This window comes from Bubalus kerabau, chromosome 1 (genome assembly GCF_029407905.1).
Source record: "Bubalus kerabau isolate K-KA32 ecotype Philippines breed swamp buffalo chromosome 1, PCC_UOA_SB_1v2, whole genome shotgun sequence".
In the NCBI taxonomy this organism is placed as follows: domain Eukaryota; kingdom Metazoa; phylum Chordata; class Mammalia; order Artiodactyla; family Bovidae; genus Bubalus; species Bubalus kerabau.
This window is the reverse complement of record NC_073624.1, coordinates 63,544,111-63,564,477: the sequence shown is the minus strand read 5'-3', so window position 1 is coordinate 63,564,477 and position 20,367 is coordinate 63,544,111. Positions and strand designations below refer to the sequence as shown.

Below are 20,367 nucleotides of genomic sequence, written 5' to 3'. Positions count from 1 at the left end.
GAGGTTTGATAACAAATTTTTAAAGATGTTTGCATGTGTCATCATAAGGAGTGTTGATCTACAATTTTATTCTTGTAATTTCTTGGCCTGGTATTTGTATCAAGTTTATATGGATTTCATAAAGATTGAAAAGTGTTATCTTTTGTGTGTTCTGTAATAATTTGCATAGAATGTGTTATTTGTCTTTTGATAGTATTCATCCACATGATTTTGAGTCAACATGATTTTGGAGTTTTCTTTGTGAAAAGATTTTTAAATTTTAATTTAATTTCTGAAACAGAAAGAAAGGTACTAAAAGAAAGATTCTCTATTTATTTTCGAGTTAGGTTTGTAATATTTATCTTTCAAGTAACTTTTATATTTCACCTAAGATGTTAAAAATATTGGTTTAACATTGCCAATAATCATCTCTTATTGATATGTTAACATGTGGAAGCTCAACAGACTGACAATAACTAGACATATTGTGGTAATGATGGTGATGATTTTATCATGTATAAAAATATGGAGTCACTGTGCATTTGAAGGAAATAAATAGTGTATATCAATTATAATTCTAAAACAGGAAAGACTTCTCTATGCCAATAATATAAAATTACTGGGAATATAATTTTAAAGAAGCAAAAGGAATGACTTAAACATGGCAGGTCTGGTTAAAGAATTACAAGTGATATATTTTGTTCTTCATAGAGCAATTGTTCAATAATTAGTTCTTCAGTATATGAATGGAAGGGAAAATTAATGATTAAGTGGCTCTGAAGTCAACCTGATTGGTCTACAAGCTAAAAAAAATATGAAATTCTCTCTTAAATTTGTGAAAATGAGATATATGTGAACTTTTTGAGCTCGCCTATTGACAGATACTTTTACTATCTTAAGAGAAATGCAATTTTTTTGAGTGAGCCATCAAAGGCTTGTTTAACTTGCTTATTCCTCAGAGTATATATAAAAGGATTCAACATTGGTGATATGGAAGAAATAAGCAGTGATACACCTTTGTTAATATTTACCTCTTCTTTTGCAGATGGTTTGATATAGATGAAGATGCAACTGCCATAAGAGATGGAAAGTACAATCATGTGGGAAGAACATGTAGAAAAAGCTTTTTTTCTTTGTTGAAGAGAAGGGAATTTTAGAATTGTCCTTATAATGTAAATGTAGGAGAGAACTACACAAAGAAGAGTGATGATGAGGATCAGTACGGAGCAGGCTATAACCATCTGCTCAATTAACCATGTGTCTGAGCATGAGATCTTCAGGAGAGGTGACACATCACAGGCAAAATGATCAATGATGTTTGAATCACAGAATTCCAGATGAAAATCTAAGCTGAGTGGTGGGAGGATAGTCATAAGTGCTGCCATCCAGCAGCAGATGACCATTGTTTTGCACAGTTTGTTGCTCATGATCATCATATAATGTAAGGGTTTGCAGATGGCCACGTAACGATCATACGACATGGTTGCCAAGAGAAAAAATTCAGTTACCCCAAAGAGATCAGTTAAAAATAGTTGTATGAAACATGCCTTATAGGTAATCACTCTATCCCCAGTTGATAGATTGTAGAGGAATCTTGGAATACAGGTGGTTGTAAACAAGATTTCTAAGAAAGAGAAATTTTGGAGAAAAAAATACATGGGTGTTTTAAGGTGGGGATCTGTCAGGGTTAGGGTAATAATGGTCAGATTTCCAGATATACTCAAAATGTAGGTGATAAATAGAAAAATAAAGAGTAAAATCTGCAACTGAGGATCATCTGTCAGTCCCAGAAGGATGAATACTGTTACTGTGGTGTGATTTCTCATTATTGACTCCTGGATTTTGCCAAACCTACCTGTAAATGTCAGAGAGATTTGAACTGCAGAATTCAATGATGAAAACTGCCAATGATGAGAACTCTCTTGCTTATTTGACTCATCCAACATCCACGGGCTTTACTTGTTGATCTAAGGAATACATTTCTTGTTTTACATGAGCTGAATTTCCCCATCTACGTGTACCTAATGATCAAATGAAACTTTTAAATATGTTTTAATTGCTGATTTACAGCCTAACTTTTCTTTTAGTAAACTCCCAAATTAATTTATAATTAATTAAGCATTTAACTTTTAGCCTGGGTGGTATATTAATTACATTAATTTTTCATTTTGTATATTATAGATATTTTTATACGGCCAAATGTTTCCTTTAACTCATAAGGTAAATTAAAAAAATATTAACTTCAATTTCATTCCTTTGCTTTATAATTTGGGAAATGTTAAAATCCTAAAATAAAATTTTGTGTGCTCACTCAGTCGTGTCTGACTCTTTGTGACCCTAGGGACTGTAGCCCACCAGGATTCTCTGTCCATGGAATTTTCCAGGCAAGAATACTGGAATGCCTTTCCATTTCCTCCTCAAGGAGATATTCCTGGCCCAGGGACTGACCCTACATCTCTGTGTCTCCTGCATTGGCAGGCAGGTTCTTTACCACTGTGCCACCTGGGATTTTAAACTTTCAGTTTTATCTAAAACATAAATTTTGCTTTCTAAAGATTGATAATTCATTATAATGGCAAAACATATCTTTATTCTAAAGCATTTACATTTGTAATCTTAAGTTTAAAGTGTAAGATAAACTACCTGTATCTTGAATCTTCTCATTGGATAACACTGTGTAGTACAATCTGCCTATTTTGTTACACTGTTCATCACATTGTGAGGTAATGCTGAGTGCAATGAATGAACTGCTGAAGGATGTAAAAGGTGTACTTTGATGATTTCATTTAACACTCAGATTGAAGCACATTTACATGCTCTATTATGGTTAAAAAGTCAATACAAAACTTGATGAATATCCTCATCAAGAAACTCTCTTTACTCCATTTTCATTTCTTTCAAGTACACATTTTTGCCTTTACTTTTTCCTGTTGCATTTTTTCTCAGACACTTACTGTCTAGATTTGAACCTCAATAGACATTATAAAGCACCCCATCATGTATCTTCCTGGGACTTACTTCAATCTAAGTCATATATCCATATAATTAAATATAATCATAATACTACATGCCTTAGGAAGCATCACTATGAACAAAGCTAGTGGAGGTGATGGAATTCCAGTTGAACTATTTCAAATCCTGAATGATGATGCTGTTAAAGCACTGCACTCCATATGACAGGAAATTTGGAAAACTCAGCAGTGGCCACAGCACTGGAAAAAGTTCAGTTTTCATTCCAATCCCAAAGAAAAGCAGTGTCAAAGAATGCTTGAACTACTGCACAATTGCTCTCATCTCACATGCTAACAAAGTAAAGCTCCAAATTTTCCAAGCCAGGCTTCAACAGTACGTGAACCATGAGATTCCAGATGTTCAAGCTGTATTTAGAAAAGGCAGAGGAACCAGATATCAAATTGCCAACATGCATTAGGTCATATAAAAAGCAAGAGAGTTCCAGTAAAAACATCTGCTTCTGCTTTATTGATTATGCCAAAGCCTTTGACTGTTTAGATCATGACAAACTGTAGAAAATTCTTCAAGAGATAGGAATACCAGACTACCATACCTGCCTCCTGAGAAGTCTGTATGCAGGTCAAGAAGCAACAGTTAGAACCAGACATGGAATGACAGACTGGTTCCATATTGGGAAGGAGTGTGTCAAGGCTGTATACTGTTGCACTGCTTATTTAACTTATATGCAGTGTACATCATGCGAAATGCCAGGCTGGATGAAGCACAATCCACAAACAAGATTGCCGAAGAAGTATCAATAACCTCAGATATGCAGATGACATCACATTTATGGCAGAAAGAGAAGAGGAACTAGAGAGCCTCTTGATGAAAGTGAAAGAGGAGAGTGATAAAGCTGGCTTAAACCTCAACATTCAAAAAACAAAGATCATGGCTTCTGGTCCCCTCACTCCATGGCAGATAGATGGAGAAACAATGGAAACAGTGATAGACTTTATTTTCTTGGGCTTCAAAAGTAATGCAGATGGTGACTGCAGTCATGAAATTAAAAGATGCTTGCTCCTTGTAAGAAAGGTTTTGACCAATCTAGACAGCATATTAAAAATCAGAGACATTACATTGCCGACAAAGGTCCATATAATTAAAGTTATGGTTTTTCCAGTATCATGTATGAATGTGAGTGTTGGACCAAAAAGAAAGCTGAGTGCCGAAGAATTGATGCTTTTGAACTGTGGTGTTGGAGAAGACTCTTGAGAGTTCCTTGGACTGCAAGGAGATCCAACCGGTTAATCCTAAAGGAAGTCAGTCCTGAATATTTATTGGAAGGACTGATGCTGAAGCTGAAACTCCAATACTTTGGCCACCTGATACAAAGAACTGACTCACTGGAAATGACCCAGTTGCTAGAAAAGATTGAAGGCAGGAGGAGAAGGGGACCCCAGAGGATGAGATGGTTGGATATTATCACCATCTTGATGGACATGAGTTTGAGTAAGGTCCAGAAGTTGGTAATGGACACTGATGCCTGGCATGGTGGAGTTCAGTTCTGTTTAGTTGCTCAGTCATGTCTGACTCTTTGTGACCCCATGGACTGCAGCACACCAGGTTTCCCTGTCCATCACCAACTCCTGGAGTTTACTCAAACTCATGTTCATTGAGTCGTGATGCCATCCAACCATCTCATCCTCTGTTGTTCCCTTCTCCTCCTGCCTTCAATCTTTTCTAGCATCCGGGTGTTTTATAATGAGTCAGTTCTTTGCATCAGGTGGCCAAAGTATTGGAGTTTCAGCTTCAACATCAGTCCTTCCAATGAATATTCAGGATTGATTTCCTTTAGGATGGACTGGTTGGATCTCCATGCAGTCCAAGGGACTCTCAAGTGTCTTCTCCAACACCACAGTTTAAAAGCATTAATCTAAGGCACTCAGCTTTCTTTACAGGCCAACTCTCACATCCATACATGACTACTGGAAAAACCATAACCCTGACTAGATGGATCTTTGTTGGCAAATAATGGCTCTGATTTTTAATATGCTGTCTAGCTTGGTCACAACTTTTCTTCCAAGGAGTAAGTGTGCGGCAGTCCAAGGGGTCATAAAAAGTTGGACACAACTGAGCAACTGAATTGAACTGAATTGATAATACTATATACTTATGTTTCTTTCTATTCTCCATGCAATTGTCTATTACATATGTTAGCTATATAATAGAACATCTTATGTAGTAGGAGATATATTAAGGTGTTAGTCACTCAGTCATATCCGACTGTTTGAAACCCCATCAACTGTAACCCACCAGGCACCACTGTCCATGGGATTCTCCAAGCAAGAATACTGGAGTGGGTTGCCATTTCCTTATCCATGGGTATATTAGCTCCACATTAAAAGTGGGAGAACTGAGGCAGAGAGAGACAAAGTTTATTTTCAAGATTTTCTAATATTAAGTAGCCACACAGAGCAACTCCAGAGTCCCAGGCTTGAATCGTTGCATTCTGATCATTGATGCACGTTTACCTGAATATCTTGGTTTCATGAACAGTATTTGTATTGCTATTTTTTAAAAAAGATAGTACTACTATAATATTTATTGTCAAACAAAGGTAACTTGAGAAACAAAGAGGGGCGGTTATAATAATTGTGTTGCTACAACTGGTATAAATGGGCTATTTAGAACAAAAACTAAATGTATGCCACTCAGTTTATATGCAACCACTGAGTTCATCTATAATATCAGAACTGATGGAGATTACAAAGTTCAACTGGCTAATTTTCCATTTTATTCTTTTTCCTGTTAGTGTGTTGATTCTTCCATGTTTGCTCAATATTTATCTCCAGAAATACTAAGGCTGAAGACAAAGGATCATATTATTCTGGGTTAAGATCAATCTAGGTGAGAGTTATTTTTCATATGTCCTCCATTTGATAGATTATATAGGTTTCTAAGGACAGAAATGATATGGACCTAACAGAAGCAGAAGATATTAAGAAGAGATGGCAAGAATACACAGAAGAACTATACAAAAAAGACCTTCACAACCCAGATAATCACGATTGTGTGATCACTGACCTAGAGCCAGACATCCTGGAATGTGAAGTCAAGTGGCCCTTAGAAAGCATCACTATGAACAAAGCTAGTGGAGGTGATGGAATTCCAGTTGAGCTATTCCAAATCCTGAAAGATGATGCTGTGAAAGTGCTGCACTCAATATGCCAGCAAATTTGGAAAACTCAGCAGTGGCCAAGGGACTGGAAAAGGTCAGTTTTCATTCCAATCCCAAAGAAAGGCAATGCCAAAGAATATTCAAACTACCACACAATTGCAGTCATCTCCCACACTAGTAAAGTAATGCTCAAAATTCTCCAAGCCAGGCTTCAGCAGTATGTGAACCATGAACTTCCAGATATTCAAGCTGGTTTTAGAAAAGGCAGAGGAACTAGAGATCAAATTGCCAACATCTGTGGGATCATGGAAAAAACAAGACAGTTCCAGAAAAAAACATCTATTTCTGCTTTATTGACTATGCCAAAGCCTTTGACTGTGTGGATCACAATAAACTGTGGAAAATTCTGAAAGAGAAGGGAATACCAGACCACCTGATCTGCCTCTTGAGAAACCTATATGCAGGTCAGGAAGCAACAGTTAGAACTTGACATGGAACAACAGACTGGTTCCAAATTGGAAAAGGAGTATGTCAAGGCTGTATATTGTCACCCTGTTTATTTAACTTATATGCAGAGTACATCATGAGAAACGCTGGGCTGAAGGAAGCACAAGCAGGAATCAAGATTGCTGGGAGAAATATCAGTAACCTCAGATATGCAGATGACACCACCCTTATGGCAGAAAGTGAAGAGGAACCAAGAAGCCTCTTGATGAAAGTGAAAAAGGAGAATGAAAAAGTTGGCTTAAAGCTCAACATTCAGAAAAGGAAGATCATGGCATCTGGTCCCATCAATTCATGGCAAATAGATGGGGAAACAGTGCTAGACTTTATTTTATTGGGCTCCAAAGTCACTAAAGATGGTGATTGTCACCATGAAATTAAAAGACGCTTACTCCTTGGAAGGAAAGTTATGACCAACCTAGATAGCATATTCAAAAGCAGAGACATTACTTTGCCAACAAAGGTCCTTCTAGTCAAGGTTATGGTTTTTCCAGTAGTCATGTATGGACGTGAGAGTTGGACTGTGAAGATAGCTGAGGGCTGAAGAATTGATGCTTTTGAACTGTGGTGTTGGAGAAGACTCTTGAAGAGTCCCTTGGACTGCAAGGAGATCCAACGAGTCCATGCTAAAGGAGATCAGTCCTGGGTGCTCATTGGAAGGACTGATGCTAAAGCTGAAACTCCAATACTTTGGCCACCTGATGAGAAGAGTTGGCTGATTGGAAAAGTCCCTGATGCTGGGCAGGATTGGGGGAAGAAGGAGAAGGGGACGACAGAAGATGAGATGGCTGGATGGCATCATCATCGACTCGATGGACATGAGTTTGAGTGAACTCTGGGAGTTGGTGATGGACAGAGAGGCCTGGCGTGCTGTGATTCATGGGGTCGCAAAGCGTTGGACACGACTGAGTGACTGAACTGAATTGAACTGAACTTGCAAGGAATGTCTTTAGTGCTCCAAGTTTTCTTATTTTACTAAATGCAAGATGGATCTTCTGTGAGTAATGCACTTTGTTGTGTTTTTAGAATATTCCTTTCAAAAAGCCTTGAGACATGTACTACCAGAGCATTTTTGATTCTTTTTTTTATTTGATAATTTTCAAAACAGTTTGTTGTTTCCCTAGAATCCCCTACAGAACCAAAGGAATAATAATATATATACATATATATATATAGTCAATATTTATCTTTATATTAGTTTCACCTGTGAAACAGAGCAGGACCGTATGGTGCTTCACCCTTATGTCCTTGACCTGCTTTTTGTTTGTGGAAAAACTTTAGCCAATGAATAAGTTTAATCAGAGAAGTGAGAAAATGAAGAAACAAAGGAAAACAGGCAAAGGAGACCAAATAATAATAGTTCAGTCATTAAGCATTGTGGAGGGCATTTAGTTCCTTCTCTGGGGCTGGGGGTGATATTCTGAGCCATGTCCCATGAGCTGTCTTACAAATACTGAATCTCCACCAGGTGAAGAAGTAACTATATGATGACTAGCCATGTAGCCATGACATAAGCCGCTACATTCTAAGAATTAGCCTCAAGGAAATGGAAACAAACCAACCTTGGAACTGAAGACTAGTTTTACTTAAAACAAGATAATGCTGATCAAATTACTGGTGACCAATATCAATATGACTATTAGAGCTGACTGCTGTTTCTGCCAGTAGCCCCTCTCCTTCAATGTATATAAGCTCTAACTAGTTGATGGTCCGTGAAGTGGACTCCGTCTTTGGACAGGCATCATCATTCCCCCACCCTGTTACTGGCATCCAAAATAAAACAAACTTTTCTCTACCAACATGGCCTATTTAATGTCTTTTGAGTGGAAAGCAGGAAGACCCCATTTCAGTTACAGATGTACAGTAAAACAATTCATTGTTTGTATATATTGTAAAATAATCATCACAAGTCTAACCAACATTCACCACTTTACTTAGTTACCTAAAATACTTTCATTGTGATGAGACCTTTTAATATCTACTGTCTTAGTAAGTTTCAAATATGTAATGCAATGTAATTATCTATAGTCTCCCAGCTGTAAATTACATTTCCAGAACTTATTACTTTATAATTGAAGGTTATATCATTTGAGCCCCTTCATTCATTGTTCCCCTGCCCCCACCCTACCTCTGACAACCACCAATCTATCCTTGTATCTCTGAGCTTGGGGGTTTTTGGTGTGTTTTTGTTTCTGTTTTTTGGAGTCCACATGTATGTGACATCATGTAGTGTTTGTCTTAACTTAGTTTCCAATGCTTTGAGCAAGATCTTTCTCCTTAGTTTAAGCAGCTAAACCCTGTCTTCTGCTACTATAGGTGCAGTGGCTGACAGACCCCATCAAAGGGGGGGGATATTAATTGAGGCCCAGGGTAGGTAAAGTTGGTTGAAAGGCTGATACCCTCTTGAACAGTTTATTGTCATCTGATGGTGCCTGTAGCTCACACTGAGAGTCCCTGTCTTGTTTCCTTCTTTTCATGAATGGAGATCATTACCCAATAGTTCCCCTCATATCTGATTCAGATTTGCTTGGGTCTTGAAATGATCTTATCTTTAGTAATCAATATATTGTTTTTCTCTGAGTCCAGCTGTTCATAGATAAATATTTAATAATGCTGACATATTTAAATTGAAAAATCCTGATTTAAGTATTTAACTTTAACAAAACAAAAATTTAACTTTTAATTAAATTTTTTAAAACAAAAATTTTAATTTTGAAAAAGGTTAAAAAAATTAATAAAATCTCTGCTATTGATATGTGTGTTTGTGTGTGTGTGTGTTATTCCCAAACCAAATCTGCTAATGATTTCTAGGGACCATCATTCTAGAAAGATGACTGTCAGATATTTCCATCAAATACTAACATTAATATTCACCTTATTTGTTGGTTATTTAAGTCTCACACGGGGAGGGTGAGAGATAATTGGGAGATTGAGATTGACATATACACAGTAGTGTATATAAAATAAACAACCAATAAGCACTTACTATATAGCACAGGGAACTCTATTCAATACTCTGTAATGACATATATGGGAAAGGAATCTAAAAAAAAAAGAGGATATATGTATGTGTATAACTGATTCAGGGCTTTCCCAGACTGCTCAGTGATTAAGAATCTGTCTATCAATGTAGGAGACGCAGGAGACATGGATTTGATCCCTAGGTCAGGAAGATCCCCTGCAGGAGGAAATGACAACCCACACCAGTATTCTTGCCTGAAAAATCCCATATAGAGGAGCCTGGCAGGCTATAGTCCATGGGGTTTCGGAAGTGTTGGGCATGATTAAGCCACTGAACACAATGAGCACAGTAACTGATTCACTTTGCTGTACACTCGAAACTAACATGACAATGTAAATTTATACTCCAGTAAAATTTTTAAATATCAACTAAAAAGGTCTGACACTTTGCTTAAAGAGAGAAATCTATCATGACATTCCCCATCCACCTCCCACCTTCTGCCAGAAAACATGTACGCATAGTGTGTAAATAACTGAAGGAGCAAACATTTTCATATTTACCCTGTCACCATGAAGTTATTTCATGGCACCTGTTGACAGTTCATTTGAGGATGCTCATAATGATACACATTCTGAACAGGAATATGCTAGAGGAGACATGTGAATTCTGTTTTTTCAGGGAATCGCATTCAGCTAGGAAATCCCTGAAAATGCCCAGAGCCCTCCTATATCATACAGAGCTCCCTCTGTGAGAGGCCCTGTGCCATTTTACACTGAGAATATATGTTCTCCTCTTGCTAGCTCAAATAAGAAATGTCTTGTCTAAAGGGCTAAACGTAAAACATGGGAGAAAAATTGATTAGGAGTAATTGATATGATGAACTTGTTGGTCAGGAAAACATATTTGGCACCAAATGTTATGGCTAATTAATTCATGTATCCCACCTATAATGAGTCAATAACAAGAGAGTCCGTGGAGACCCGCATTTAAAAGTCATTAAGGAATGTTATAAATATAAGTTTTGGCAATCAACTTTCCACAAGGTAGCAGTGGGAACAGTGTCTTTGAGGACAAGAAAATGCAACAATAGCATTAGACACACTGTGATGGTGCAGGATAATAAATGTCATTTGATAAAATGCTTGATTTTTTTTCACAGCATCTAAGGCAATTAAATAGGCATAACAAGCCTTTATCCACTTTCTTTAAACAACTCATGGATACTATAAAAATATGAACATAAAAAGGAAAAAAAATGACATAGCAATTACCAGCATAAATTATGTTATAAAAGTAGCGTCAGAGATTTTTCCCCTCAACCAAAAGTACATAACTAAATCTGTAAAAACTTGTAATCTACCGTTTACATACTACCTATGGCAATTCTATTTAATTATAAACATATAATTTTTATATGTTTTTATATGAAAATTTTGTTTTCAAAAATGAAAGGCTACCTTTAGGTGAATCCAAGGCAAACTGCACTTGGAATGACTCAGCAAAATAGCACCTGAGAGACACTGTTAACTTCAGGGACAAAGTCTTACATTTATGGCACATGAAAGAGTTTAGCCAAATGATGGGCATTTCATACAGTTGGCCATACCTTGAAATCAGTAGGCATAGAGTGTATACTCCTGTGAGCTGACTTTGAATTATAGGTATACAATTTTGAGAGTTGTAACTAAATGTACTTTTTCAGGGAAGTTTGTAGGGAGATACATACAAGGCACAAGCTGGAATGAAGATTGCCTGGAGAAATATCAATAACCTTAGATATGCAGATGACACCACCCTTATGGCAGAAAGTGAAGAAGAACTAAAGAGCTTCTTGATGAACCTGAAAGAGGAGATTGAAAAAGTTGGCTTAAAAGTCAACATTCAGAAAACTAAGGTCATGGCATCTGGTCCCTTCACTTCATGGCAAATAGATGGGGAAACTGGAAACAGTGGCTGACTTTATTTTTCTGGGCTCCAAAATCACTGCAGATGGTGATTGCAGCCATGAAATTAAAAGACTCTTACTCCTTGGAAGGAAAGTTATGACCAACCTAGACAGCGTGTTCAAAAGCAGAGACATTACTTTGTCAACAATGGTCCATCTAGTCAAGGCTATGGTTTTTCCAGTAGTCATGTATGGATATGAAAGTTGGACTGTAAAGAAAGCTGAGCACCAAAGAATTGGTGCTCTTGAACTGTGGTGTTGGAGAAGACTCTTGAGAGTCCCTTGGACTGCAAGGAGGTCCAACCAGTCCATCCTAAAGAAGATTAGTCCTGAGTGTTCATTAAAAGGACTGATAATGAAGCTGAAACTCTAATACTTTGGCCACCTGATGCGAAGAGCTGACTCATTTGAAAAGACCCTGATGCTGGAAAAGATTGAGGGAAGGAGGAGAAGGGGACAACACAGGATAAGATGGTAGGATGATATCACTGACTCAATGGGCATGAGTTTGGATAAACTCTGGGTGTTGGTGATGGACAGGGAGGCCTGCAGTGCTGCGGTTCATGGGGTCACAAAGAGTCGGGCATGCCTGAGAAACTGAACTGAATATATAGATACACATATATATAAGAAAAACACCTATCAATGTAATGATGAATGCACCTATCAGTGTGATGATGAATGTCACCACCCCACAGATCATAATGATCTGTTCTATGAACCATGTATCTGAGCTTGAGATCTTTAGGAGGGGACCTGCATCACACCCAAAATGATGAATGGCACTGGAGTCACAGAATTCTATCCAGAGACCCATACTGAGTGGTGTGATGACAATCATCAACCCAGAGATTCAGCAGCAGAGCACAAAGATGATGCAGACTCTACTGTTCATGAAGGGGTTTACAGATGGTCACATAGTGGTCACAGGACGTGACTGCCAGAAGAAAAAATGCTGTGACTCCAAAGAGTCCAACAAAAAATATTTGACCAGCACAGGCATTAAGCCCCTGATGGTTCAGATGATAAAGCATCTGCCTGCAATGCAAGAGACCCAGGTTCGATCCCTGGGTTGGGAAGATCCCCTGGAGAAGGGAATGGCAACCCACTCCATTATTCTTGCCTGGAGAACTCCATGGACAGAGGAGCCTGGTGGGCTACAGTACTTGGAGTCTCAAAGAGTTGGACACGACTGAGCAAATTTCACTTCACTTCTTCAGGTGTTAAAAGTAATGGTATTGTTCCCACTTATTATGCTGTACAGGAATCTGGGACTACACACCATTGTAAATGAGACTTCTAAGAAGGCAAAGTTTTTAAAGAAAAAATACATAGGTGTTTTAAGATGAGAATCCATGAATGTGAGAATGATAATGGTCAGATTTCCAGTAACACTCATCACATATGTAAGAAATAAAAAGACAAAAATCAGAACTAGCTGCTGTGGGTCCTCTGTAAATCCCAAGATGAACGTTGTTATGACTGTGATTTCTCATTACCAGCTTTGATGTTTTAGATGATCTACATGTAAAAAGCCAAAGAAAAGTTATCCAAACAGATGAAAAGAAATAATAAGCAAAAAAAAAAAAAAAAAAAGAAATGAAAAAGAGAGAAGATGAATATAATCAAAAGCTGATTCTTGGAGAGGGTGTCTAATATTGATAAACTGTTATTGTGGCTGCTATGGAAAAAAAGAGAAATCATTGCAGATTATACAGATATAAAAACAGAAAAATATCATGTCTCTACAAAGTAGATTTGACAACTTAAATGAATGAATCAATGCTATGAAAGATGCAGTCTATCAAAGCTAGTTCAAGATGAAATATCTAACCTATATATCCCTATCTCTAACATTAAACAGGTACATAAATCATCCAACAAAGAGAACTGTAGCCTCAGAGGGTTTAATTGTATGTTTCAATCTAACACTGAAAAACAGGAAAAATCCTGTATGATACAAATCCTTTCATTACAGTTTTTGAGGGCAAAAATCCAATTTATAACATAGGCCTAGAGACTTCATTTGCCACAGGCCCAAAGACATCCATGATGACATTCAAGAAATGAATTTCTCACATCCTATGAACTATCCAAATTAAAAAAAAAGCAGAGGTTATATATATATTTTACATCAGATCAGATCAGATCAGTCACTCAGTCGTGTCCGATTCTTTGCGACCCCATGAATCGCAGCACGCCAGGCCTCCCTGTCCATCACCAACTCCCGGAGTTCACTGAGACTCACGTCCATTGAGTCAGTGATGCCATCCAGCCATCTCATCCTCTGTCGTCCCCTTCTCCTCCTGCCCCCAATCCCTCCCAGCATCAGAGTCTTTTCTGTTTATATATAAATGTTTGTATGTATCCTTAGGAAATTGATAGGAACTATTTTAATTAGTTTTCCAAGTTTCAGAATAGAAAAATATTGATTTGAGAAATATACACATACTTATATTTTAGTCTGTCATTCAGGCTTCAATTTTTGTTTTCTTCCCACATAGTCTCACAATTAAACAAGAATTGTTAGTATTGACATAGATATAGTCTAGTGATTCTTTCTCACTTGCACTCAAAGACAGCAATGGAAATACATTAACAGGCAGTATAAGTTTTTATATTCAAATGTTTAGCATTTACTGTGAATGACAATATGAGTCTAAATTTAAAAATGAACTATTTCCTTATAATCTGAAGAGTTACATAGAAGGAAAGACTAGTAAAAAGGCAAAAGAAAATCAGAAATTTTCTGATTCTTGAGAAGTTGATGTTGTGGTCCAACAATTTTTTAGCAGAGAGTGGTTCCCTGAAAAGTATCACTAAAGATATGATTGAGGATGCTTTCTTTATGTGGTCAACCTGTAACAGGTAAGATAAACTAAGTTAGAAAAAAGTGTCCTTGGTGTCCTTGGTGACCATGCTTAAAAATCACTAATGAATGCAAAATATGATAATATAGAAAAGCAAAAGCAAAGCTAACAAATACACCCAGGAACTGGGACAGTCCTATGAGACTGGAGGAGCATTAATAACACCAAGGTAAGGAGGTATCTTCATGGTACTACATCTTTGCAAAATGATGACCCAGATCATACTTTTTCATGTTAATTCGCATTTTTAATTGCTAATAATCATAGTTTTCAAATATTTATTCATAATTTATGCTTTGTTTATTAACAGACTGTTATGATCCTTTCACTGTTTTTTGAATTAAAGTGACTCCTTATGCTTTTCTGGGCACACAAGTGTGGCGGCATGGCAAATAGATGAGCAAACAGTGGCTGACTTTATTTTTCTGGGCTCCAAAATCACTGCCGATGGTGATTGAAGCCATGAAATTAAAAGACGCTTATTCCTTGGAAGGAAAGTTATGACCAACCTAGACAACATATTAAAAAGCAGAGACATTATTTGTCAACAAAGGTCCATCTAGTCAAGGCTATGGTTTTTCCAGTTGTCATGTATGGATGTGAGAGTTGGACTATAAAGAAAGCTGAGTGCTGAAGAATTGATGCTTTTGAACTGTGGTGTTGGAGAAGACTCTTGAGAGTCCCTTGGACTGCAAGGAGATCCAACCAGTCCACCCTAAAGGAGATCAGTCCTGGGTGTTCATTGGAAGGACTGATTTTGAAGCTGAAACTCCAATACTTTGGCCACTTGATGCGAAGAACTGACTCATTTGAAGAGACCCTGATGCTGGGAAAGATTGAGGGCAGGAGGAGAAGGGGACAATGGAGGATGAGATGGTTGGATGGCATCACCGACTCAATGGACATGGGTTTGGGTGGACTCTGGGAGTTGGTGATGGACAGGGAGGCCTGGTGTGCTGCGGTTCATAGGGTCACAAAGAGTCGGACACGACTAAGCGACTGAACTGAACTGACTTATGCTTTTCTAAGATATTTGTATACATTCAAGGCTATCAATCTTTGAAAGTCTAATGTTGTAAATCCTATTTCACTCTTTGTTATTTAACATTTACCATTGTGTTGGCCAAGAAGTTTTTTTAGTTTTTAAGCAAAAATAAGGACACATTTTTCATTTTCACTAAGAACTTTCTTGAACAACATATTCACTGTTTTGTTTCACTACTTCCCACCATTTTTCAAGTAACTTCATAATTCTATCTTGCCAAAACTTTTGATACTTTTGAGCAAAGAGCTGTTCAAGGTGCCTTTTACAGTCTTCCAGGGAATTGGAATTTTTTCCATTAAGAGGGTTGCATAAAGACTGAAATAAATTGAGATCTGAAGGTGCAATATCCAGGGAATATGTCAGATGAATCAGAACTTCCAAGCCATGTTATAACAGTTTTTGCCTGGTATTCAAGGAAACATGTAGTTTTCCATTATCCTGATGGAATATTATGGGTTTTCTTTTTTTTTTCTTTATTTTAATGATTATTTTATTAAATGTCTATTTTGTTCTCTACAATGTATGTTTTTTTTTAACTTTTATTTATTTATTTTTTTCATACATGATATTACACATGTTTTATGTTCACTAACTCCAGATGCTTTTCATTGAGTGCTGCTTTTAGATGGTCAAATTGGGAGCAGTACTTATTGGAATTAATAGTTTGATTTTTCAAAAGGCGCTCATAATAGAAGGACTCCCTTCCAATCTCACCATATACACATCACCTTCTTTGAAAATGGGCCTTTGTTGTGGTTGGTGATAGTTCATTTTGCTTGTCCTATGATCTGTTTCATTTCATGTTATTGTACAGTATCCACTGTACTGTGGATACTGTACAATATCCATTGTACAATTTCACTGTACAATATCCACAATTGTGGCAAATTTGCCACAATTTGTTTTAATTTTCATTATTTTTAAGTAGAGAATTGCATATGGAAATATAGTCAAGAAGTTTTTTCTCACTTAAATTATGTGCAACTCAAACATTAAAATGATTAACATAACCAATATGGACTTCCCTAGTGCTCAGATTGGAGAAGGCAATGGCACCCCACTCCAGTACTCTTGCCTGGAAAATCCCATGGATGGAGGAGCCTGGTAGGTTGCAGTCCATGGGGTTGCTAAGAGTCGGACACAACTGAGCAATTTCACTTTGACTTTTCACTTTCATGCATTGGAGAAGGAAATGGCAACCCACTCCAGTATTCTTGCCTAGAGAATCCCAGGGATGGGGGAGCCTGGTGGGCTGCCGTCTATGGGGTCCCACAGAGTTGGACACGACTGAAGCTACTTAGCAGCAGCAGCAGCAGTGCTCAGATGGTAAAGAATCCACTTACATTGCGGGAGACCTGAGTTTGATCCCTGGGTACTGAAGATCCCCTGGAGAAGGGAATGGCAACCCACTCCAGTATTCTTGCCTGGAGAATCCCCATGGACTGAGGAGCCTGGCAGGCTATAGTACCTGGGGTCACAAAAAGGCAGACACGAGTGAATGACTTTCACTTCACTTCAACATAACCAAGCTGTTGCAAATGCTTTTCAGTGCTTGATTTGGATATTTTGAGTATGTCAGCTGTCTCCTATTGGTGTAACATTCATTGCTCTCCATTATTGTCTTTATTTGACTGCTGTCAACTTCACTAGTCTACTTGACTGTGGAATGTCATCCAGTGAGAAATCTCCAGCACAAAACTCTGAAAACCACTTTTGACACCTTCAGTCAGTCACAGCACCTTCTTCACACCCTGCACAAATCTTTTTGTGTGTGTGCTTCAGTTGCATTTTTACCTTTCTTGATATAATAAAGTATAATATGCTGAAAATGTTTTTTCTTCCATCATCAATATTAAAATGCCTCACAAAAATTCACCAATTTTGATGTTTTTTTAAAAACGCACATTGATATAATAGCTGTCACATTACAATCTAAAAATAATTGTTTTGAATGATGCTAAAGATAACTAAGCATTAGTAGAGTCAGCTCACAGAAAAAAACAATTGAACGTTTTGGCTAAACCAGTACTTACGGTGCTGGTGGTATCCTGAAAATTTGGTTGAATTGTAGTAAAATATGCTTCTTTTTGTTTTATTGTTTCTGAATCTTTTGTCATTATGGTTTACTGTTTCTTATGTTGTCATATATTTGCTTACATTTTCTTCCTATTTTATTATTTATTTTCTTTACATTAACATCAGCATCCAACATGCAGAAGTCAATAAAATAAGGCAGTATCAAAAGAAAATATATAGAAAAAGTCCATTGTGAGGTAGGAGGGACAAACCCTAGGTGAGCGTGGTATCATGGAAAACAAATGTAAAGGGTTTCATGTGCTATGAGGTTTGGAAATGTTGATTTTAAAATTTTTTCATTCTTTATATGTGAATAATTTGGCATTATCATTCTCCTATAGAGTTTCCCTTCTTCATTATAAATTCACATACACATTACTATCCATAAACATTACACATACACATTACTATCCATGTATATTAGTACTGGTGTCACTATGAATTATTTTCTTAGCTGTTATGACTCTTTATTTCTAAGGTGATTTTTTTCCCAGCATTCACTATTTTGCAAATTTGATCTTCAAGAAGTCTTCTGTGTCATCTTGGAATTTCCCACTCAGTGTTGGAGCATAGTAGTGTTGTCAATCTTTCAAAAGACAAAGCTAGGAAAAAAACATGTTAAGAACACATTAGTTTACACTGTTGCTTCTAATTTTAATTCAGCCCACTGAATTATTTTCTCATCATATTTGATTCTTCCCCCCTCCTCCTTTTATCCCTTCAGTCAAATTCCTAGTTCTCAACATCAGTATATTTACTAGTTTACCCAATGCTAAAATTCAGACAAGGTGAAATCAGAATTACTCAGTCAGTACTATCAATGATAAAATACAAAATGTATGAAGTTAAAGCTATGTTTGTAATCCTTTTACACTTTAGACTGCCCCACAGTGGGTCCATGATCAGAACATGATATTTTAAAAAGTCAAATACTAAATTATTTTTATTTCTTTCTTTGCTTTTAACTCCTATGATTCTTTTATTCACAGCATAATATTGTTATTTCATTTGATTTTTATTCAATTTCAGTGTTTTTTTCTTGCAATATGATACTTTAAACTTTATATAAAATAATGATATGGTTGAAAAATCCCAGTTTTGATTAAAAGGGAAAAAACGTTTTCTTGACAAAATGTTTGCATGTATGATGACAACTACAAACTGGCATTTGCAGTTTACCTCTACAAGGATTAAAGCATGAGGCACTGCAGCTGCTGACCTTCAACACCCCTGAAAGGACTTTGGGGTGGAGATCAGGATTGAGGCACCCTGTGCTCTGGGAAAAAACCGATAGAACAGGCCTTCAGATAGATATTTTCAAAAGATTTTATGAGCCCATCTTTTTGCATCTCCTTGTATCTAGACAGCACTAAAATCATTATTGGTGACATCTGTTCCTTGGGACTAGCAGCAAGCCTTGCCCAAGATGTGTGCTTGACTGCAGGTATTACTCTTCACTAAAATCATATATAATGATGACCTTCATCCCTCCCTCTCTGGAGCTGTTTCTCAGAGCTATCTGAAATACTGTCTCCAGAGCTATTGTCCTCATTTTGCCTCAAGTAAAACTTAATTCAGAACTCTTATGTGCATTTTTTTTTTCCCGTTGACAGTGGTATGAAAATGTCACTCATTTATCATATATTTATGCACTCAAAATTAAGCATTCAAATTCTGGGTATGGTTTAAGCCATTAGATTATTTATCTATCTACCTACCTATCTATCATAATATCTAGCTATAGTCTGCCTGTCAACTAACCATTCATTTACTTAATTGGAAGTATTGCATAATGGGTAACAAGCTACACTTTGGAATCATGAATCTGATTGCAATCATGACTCCATGGTTTTTTTTTGTTTGTTTGTTTGATTTCTACTACATTTCTTTTTATTTTATTTTATTATTATTATTATCATTTTTACTTTACAATATTGTATTGGTTTTGCCATACATCAACATGCATCTGCAACGGGTGTACACGTGTTCCCAATCCTAAACCTCCCTCCCACTTCCCTCCCCATACCATCCCTCTGGGTCATCCCAGTGCACCAGCTCCAAGCTTCCTGTATCCTGCATAGGGTTTTAAACTTTGTCATGAGTGTGAATTAGTGAAATGATTTCCCTAAGTATTAGTTTTTTAAAAAGCAAAGGTCATAAATATGTGTACTTTGCCTGCTGCTGCTGCTGCTAAGTCACTTCAGTCGTGTCCGGCTCTGTGTGACCCCATAGATGGCAGCCCACCAGGCTCCCCCATCCCTGGGATTCTCCAGGCAAGAACACTGGAGTGGGTTGCCATTTCCTTCTCTCCAATGCATGAAAGTGAAAAGTGAAAGTAAAGTCACTCAGTCGTATCCAACTCTTATGGACCCCATGGACTGCAGCCTACCAGGCTCCTCCATTGCCTATTGATGACTAATTAAAATAATGTAAATATAGCAATTAGCAGTGTTTCATGCATACTAAATTTTAAACCAAATGTGGACATTATAATAATTAGTAATATTTCAAAAAGCTTGAATGTAGGTGCACATCCTCAAATCACAAAATAAAATATCCATTCTCAAATCATAGTAATATACAGAAGTTCTAATTTCTTAATATTGAATAGAGTTTTTTTTTTTTTTTTTAGAAAACAGTAATAGTATTTGTGGTGGGTAGCAACATGCTGATCTCCTAGCGATAATTCACATTTTGGAAAAAACATAACCTCAAGAGGATTTATCCTGGTATCTTGGCAACCTGCTGGTTTGCAGAGTATACATGATTGTGTAAAGTTAAAAAATAAAAAAAATAAAAAATGAAATTAGTATTTTTTAATGTGATGAGTCTCACAATACCTCATATCAGCATGCT

At 37.0% G+C, this 20,367-nt stretch overlaps 1 protein-coding gene across 1 annotated transcript; it reads right to left on the bottom strand.

Annotated features, from left to right (window-relative positions):
- Window positions 1–869: 869 nt before the first annotated feature.
- On the bottom strand, window positions 870–1,805 carry LOC129641561 (olfactory receptor 6C68-like). Its single transcript, XM_055566244.1, has one exon. It carries the CDS (start codon window positions 1,803–1,805, stop codon window positions 870–872), a length of 936 nt encoding a protein of 311 aa, XP_055422219.1.
- Between the last annotated feature and the right edge of the window lie 18,562 nt (window positions 1,806–20,367).

Coding starts and splice junctions, on each gene's coding strand:
- LOC129641561 (XM_055566244.1), bottom strand. CDS start 1,805: ATGAGAAATCACACCACAGTAACAGTATTCATCCTTCTGGGACTGACA.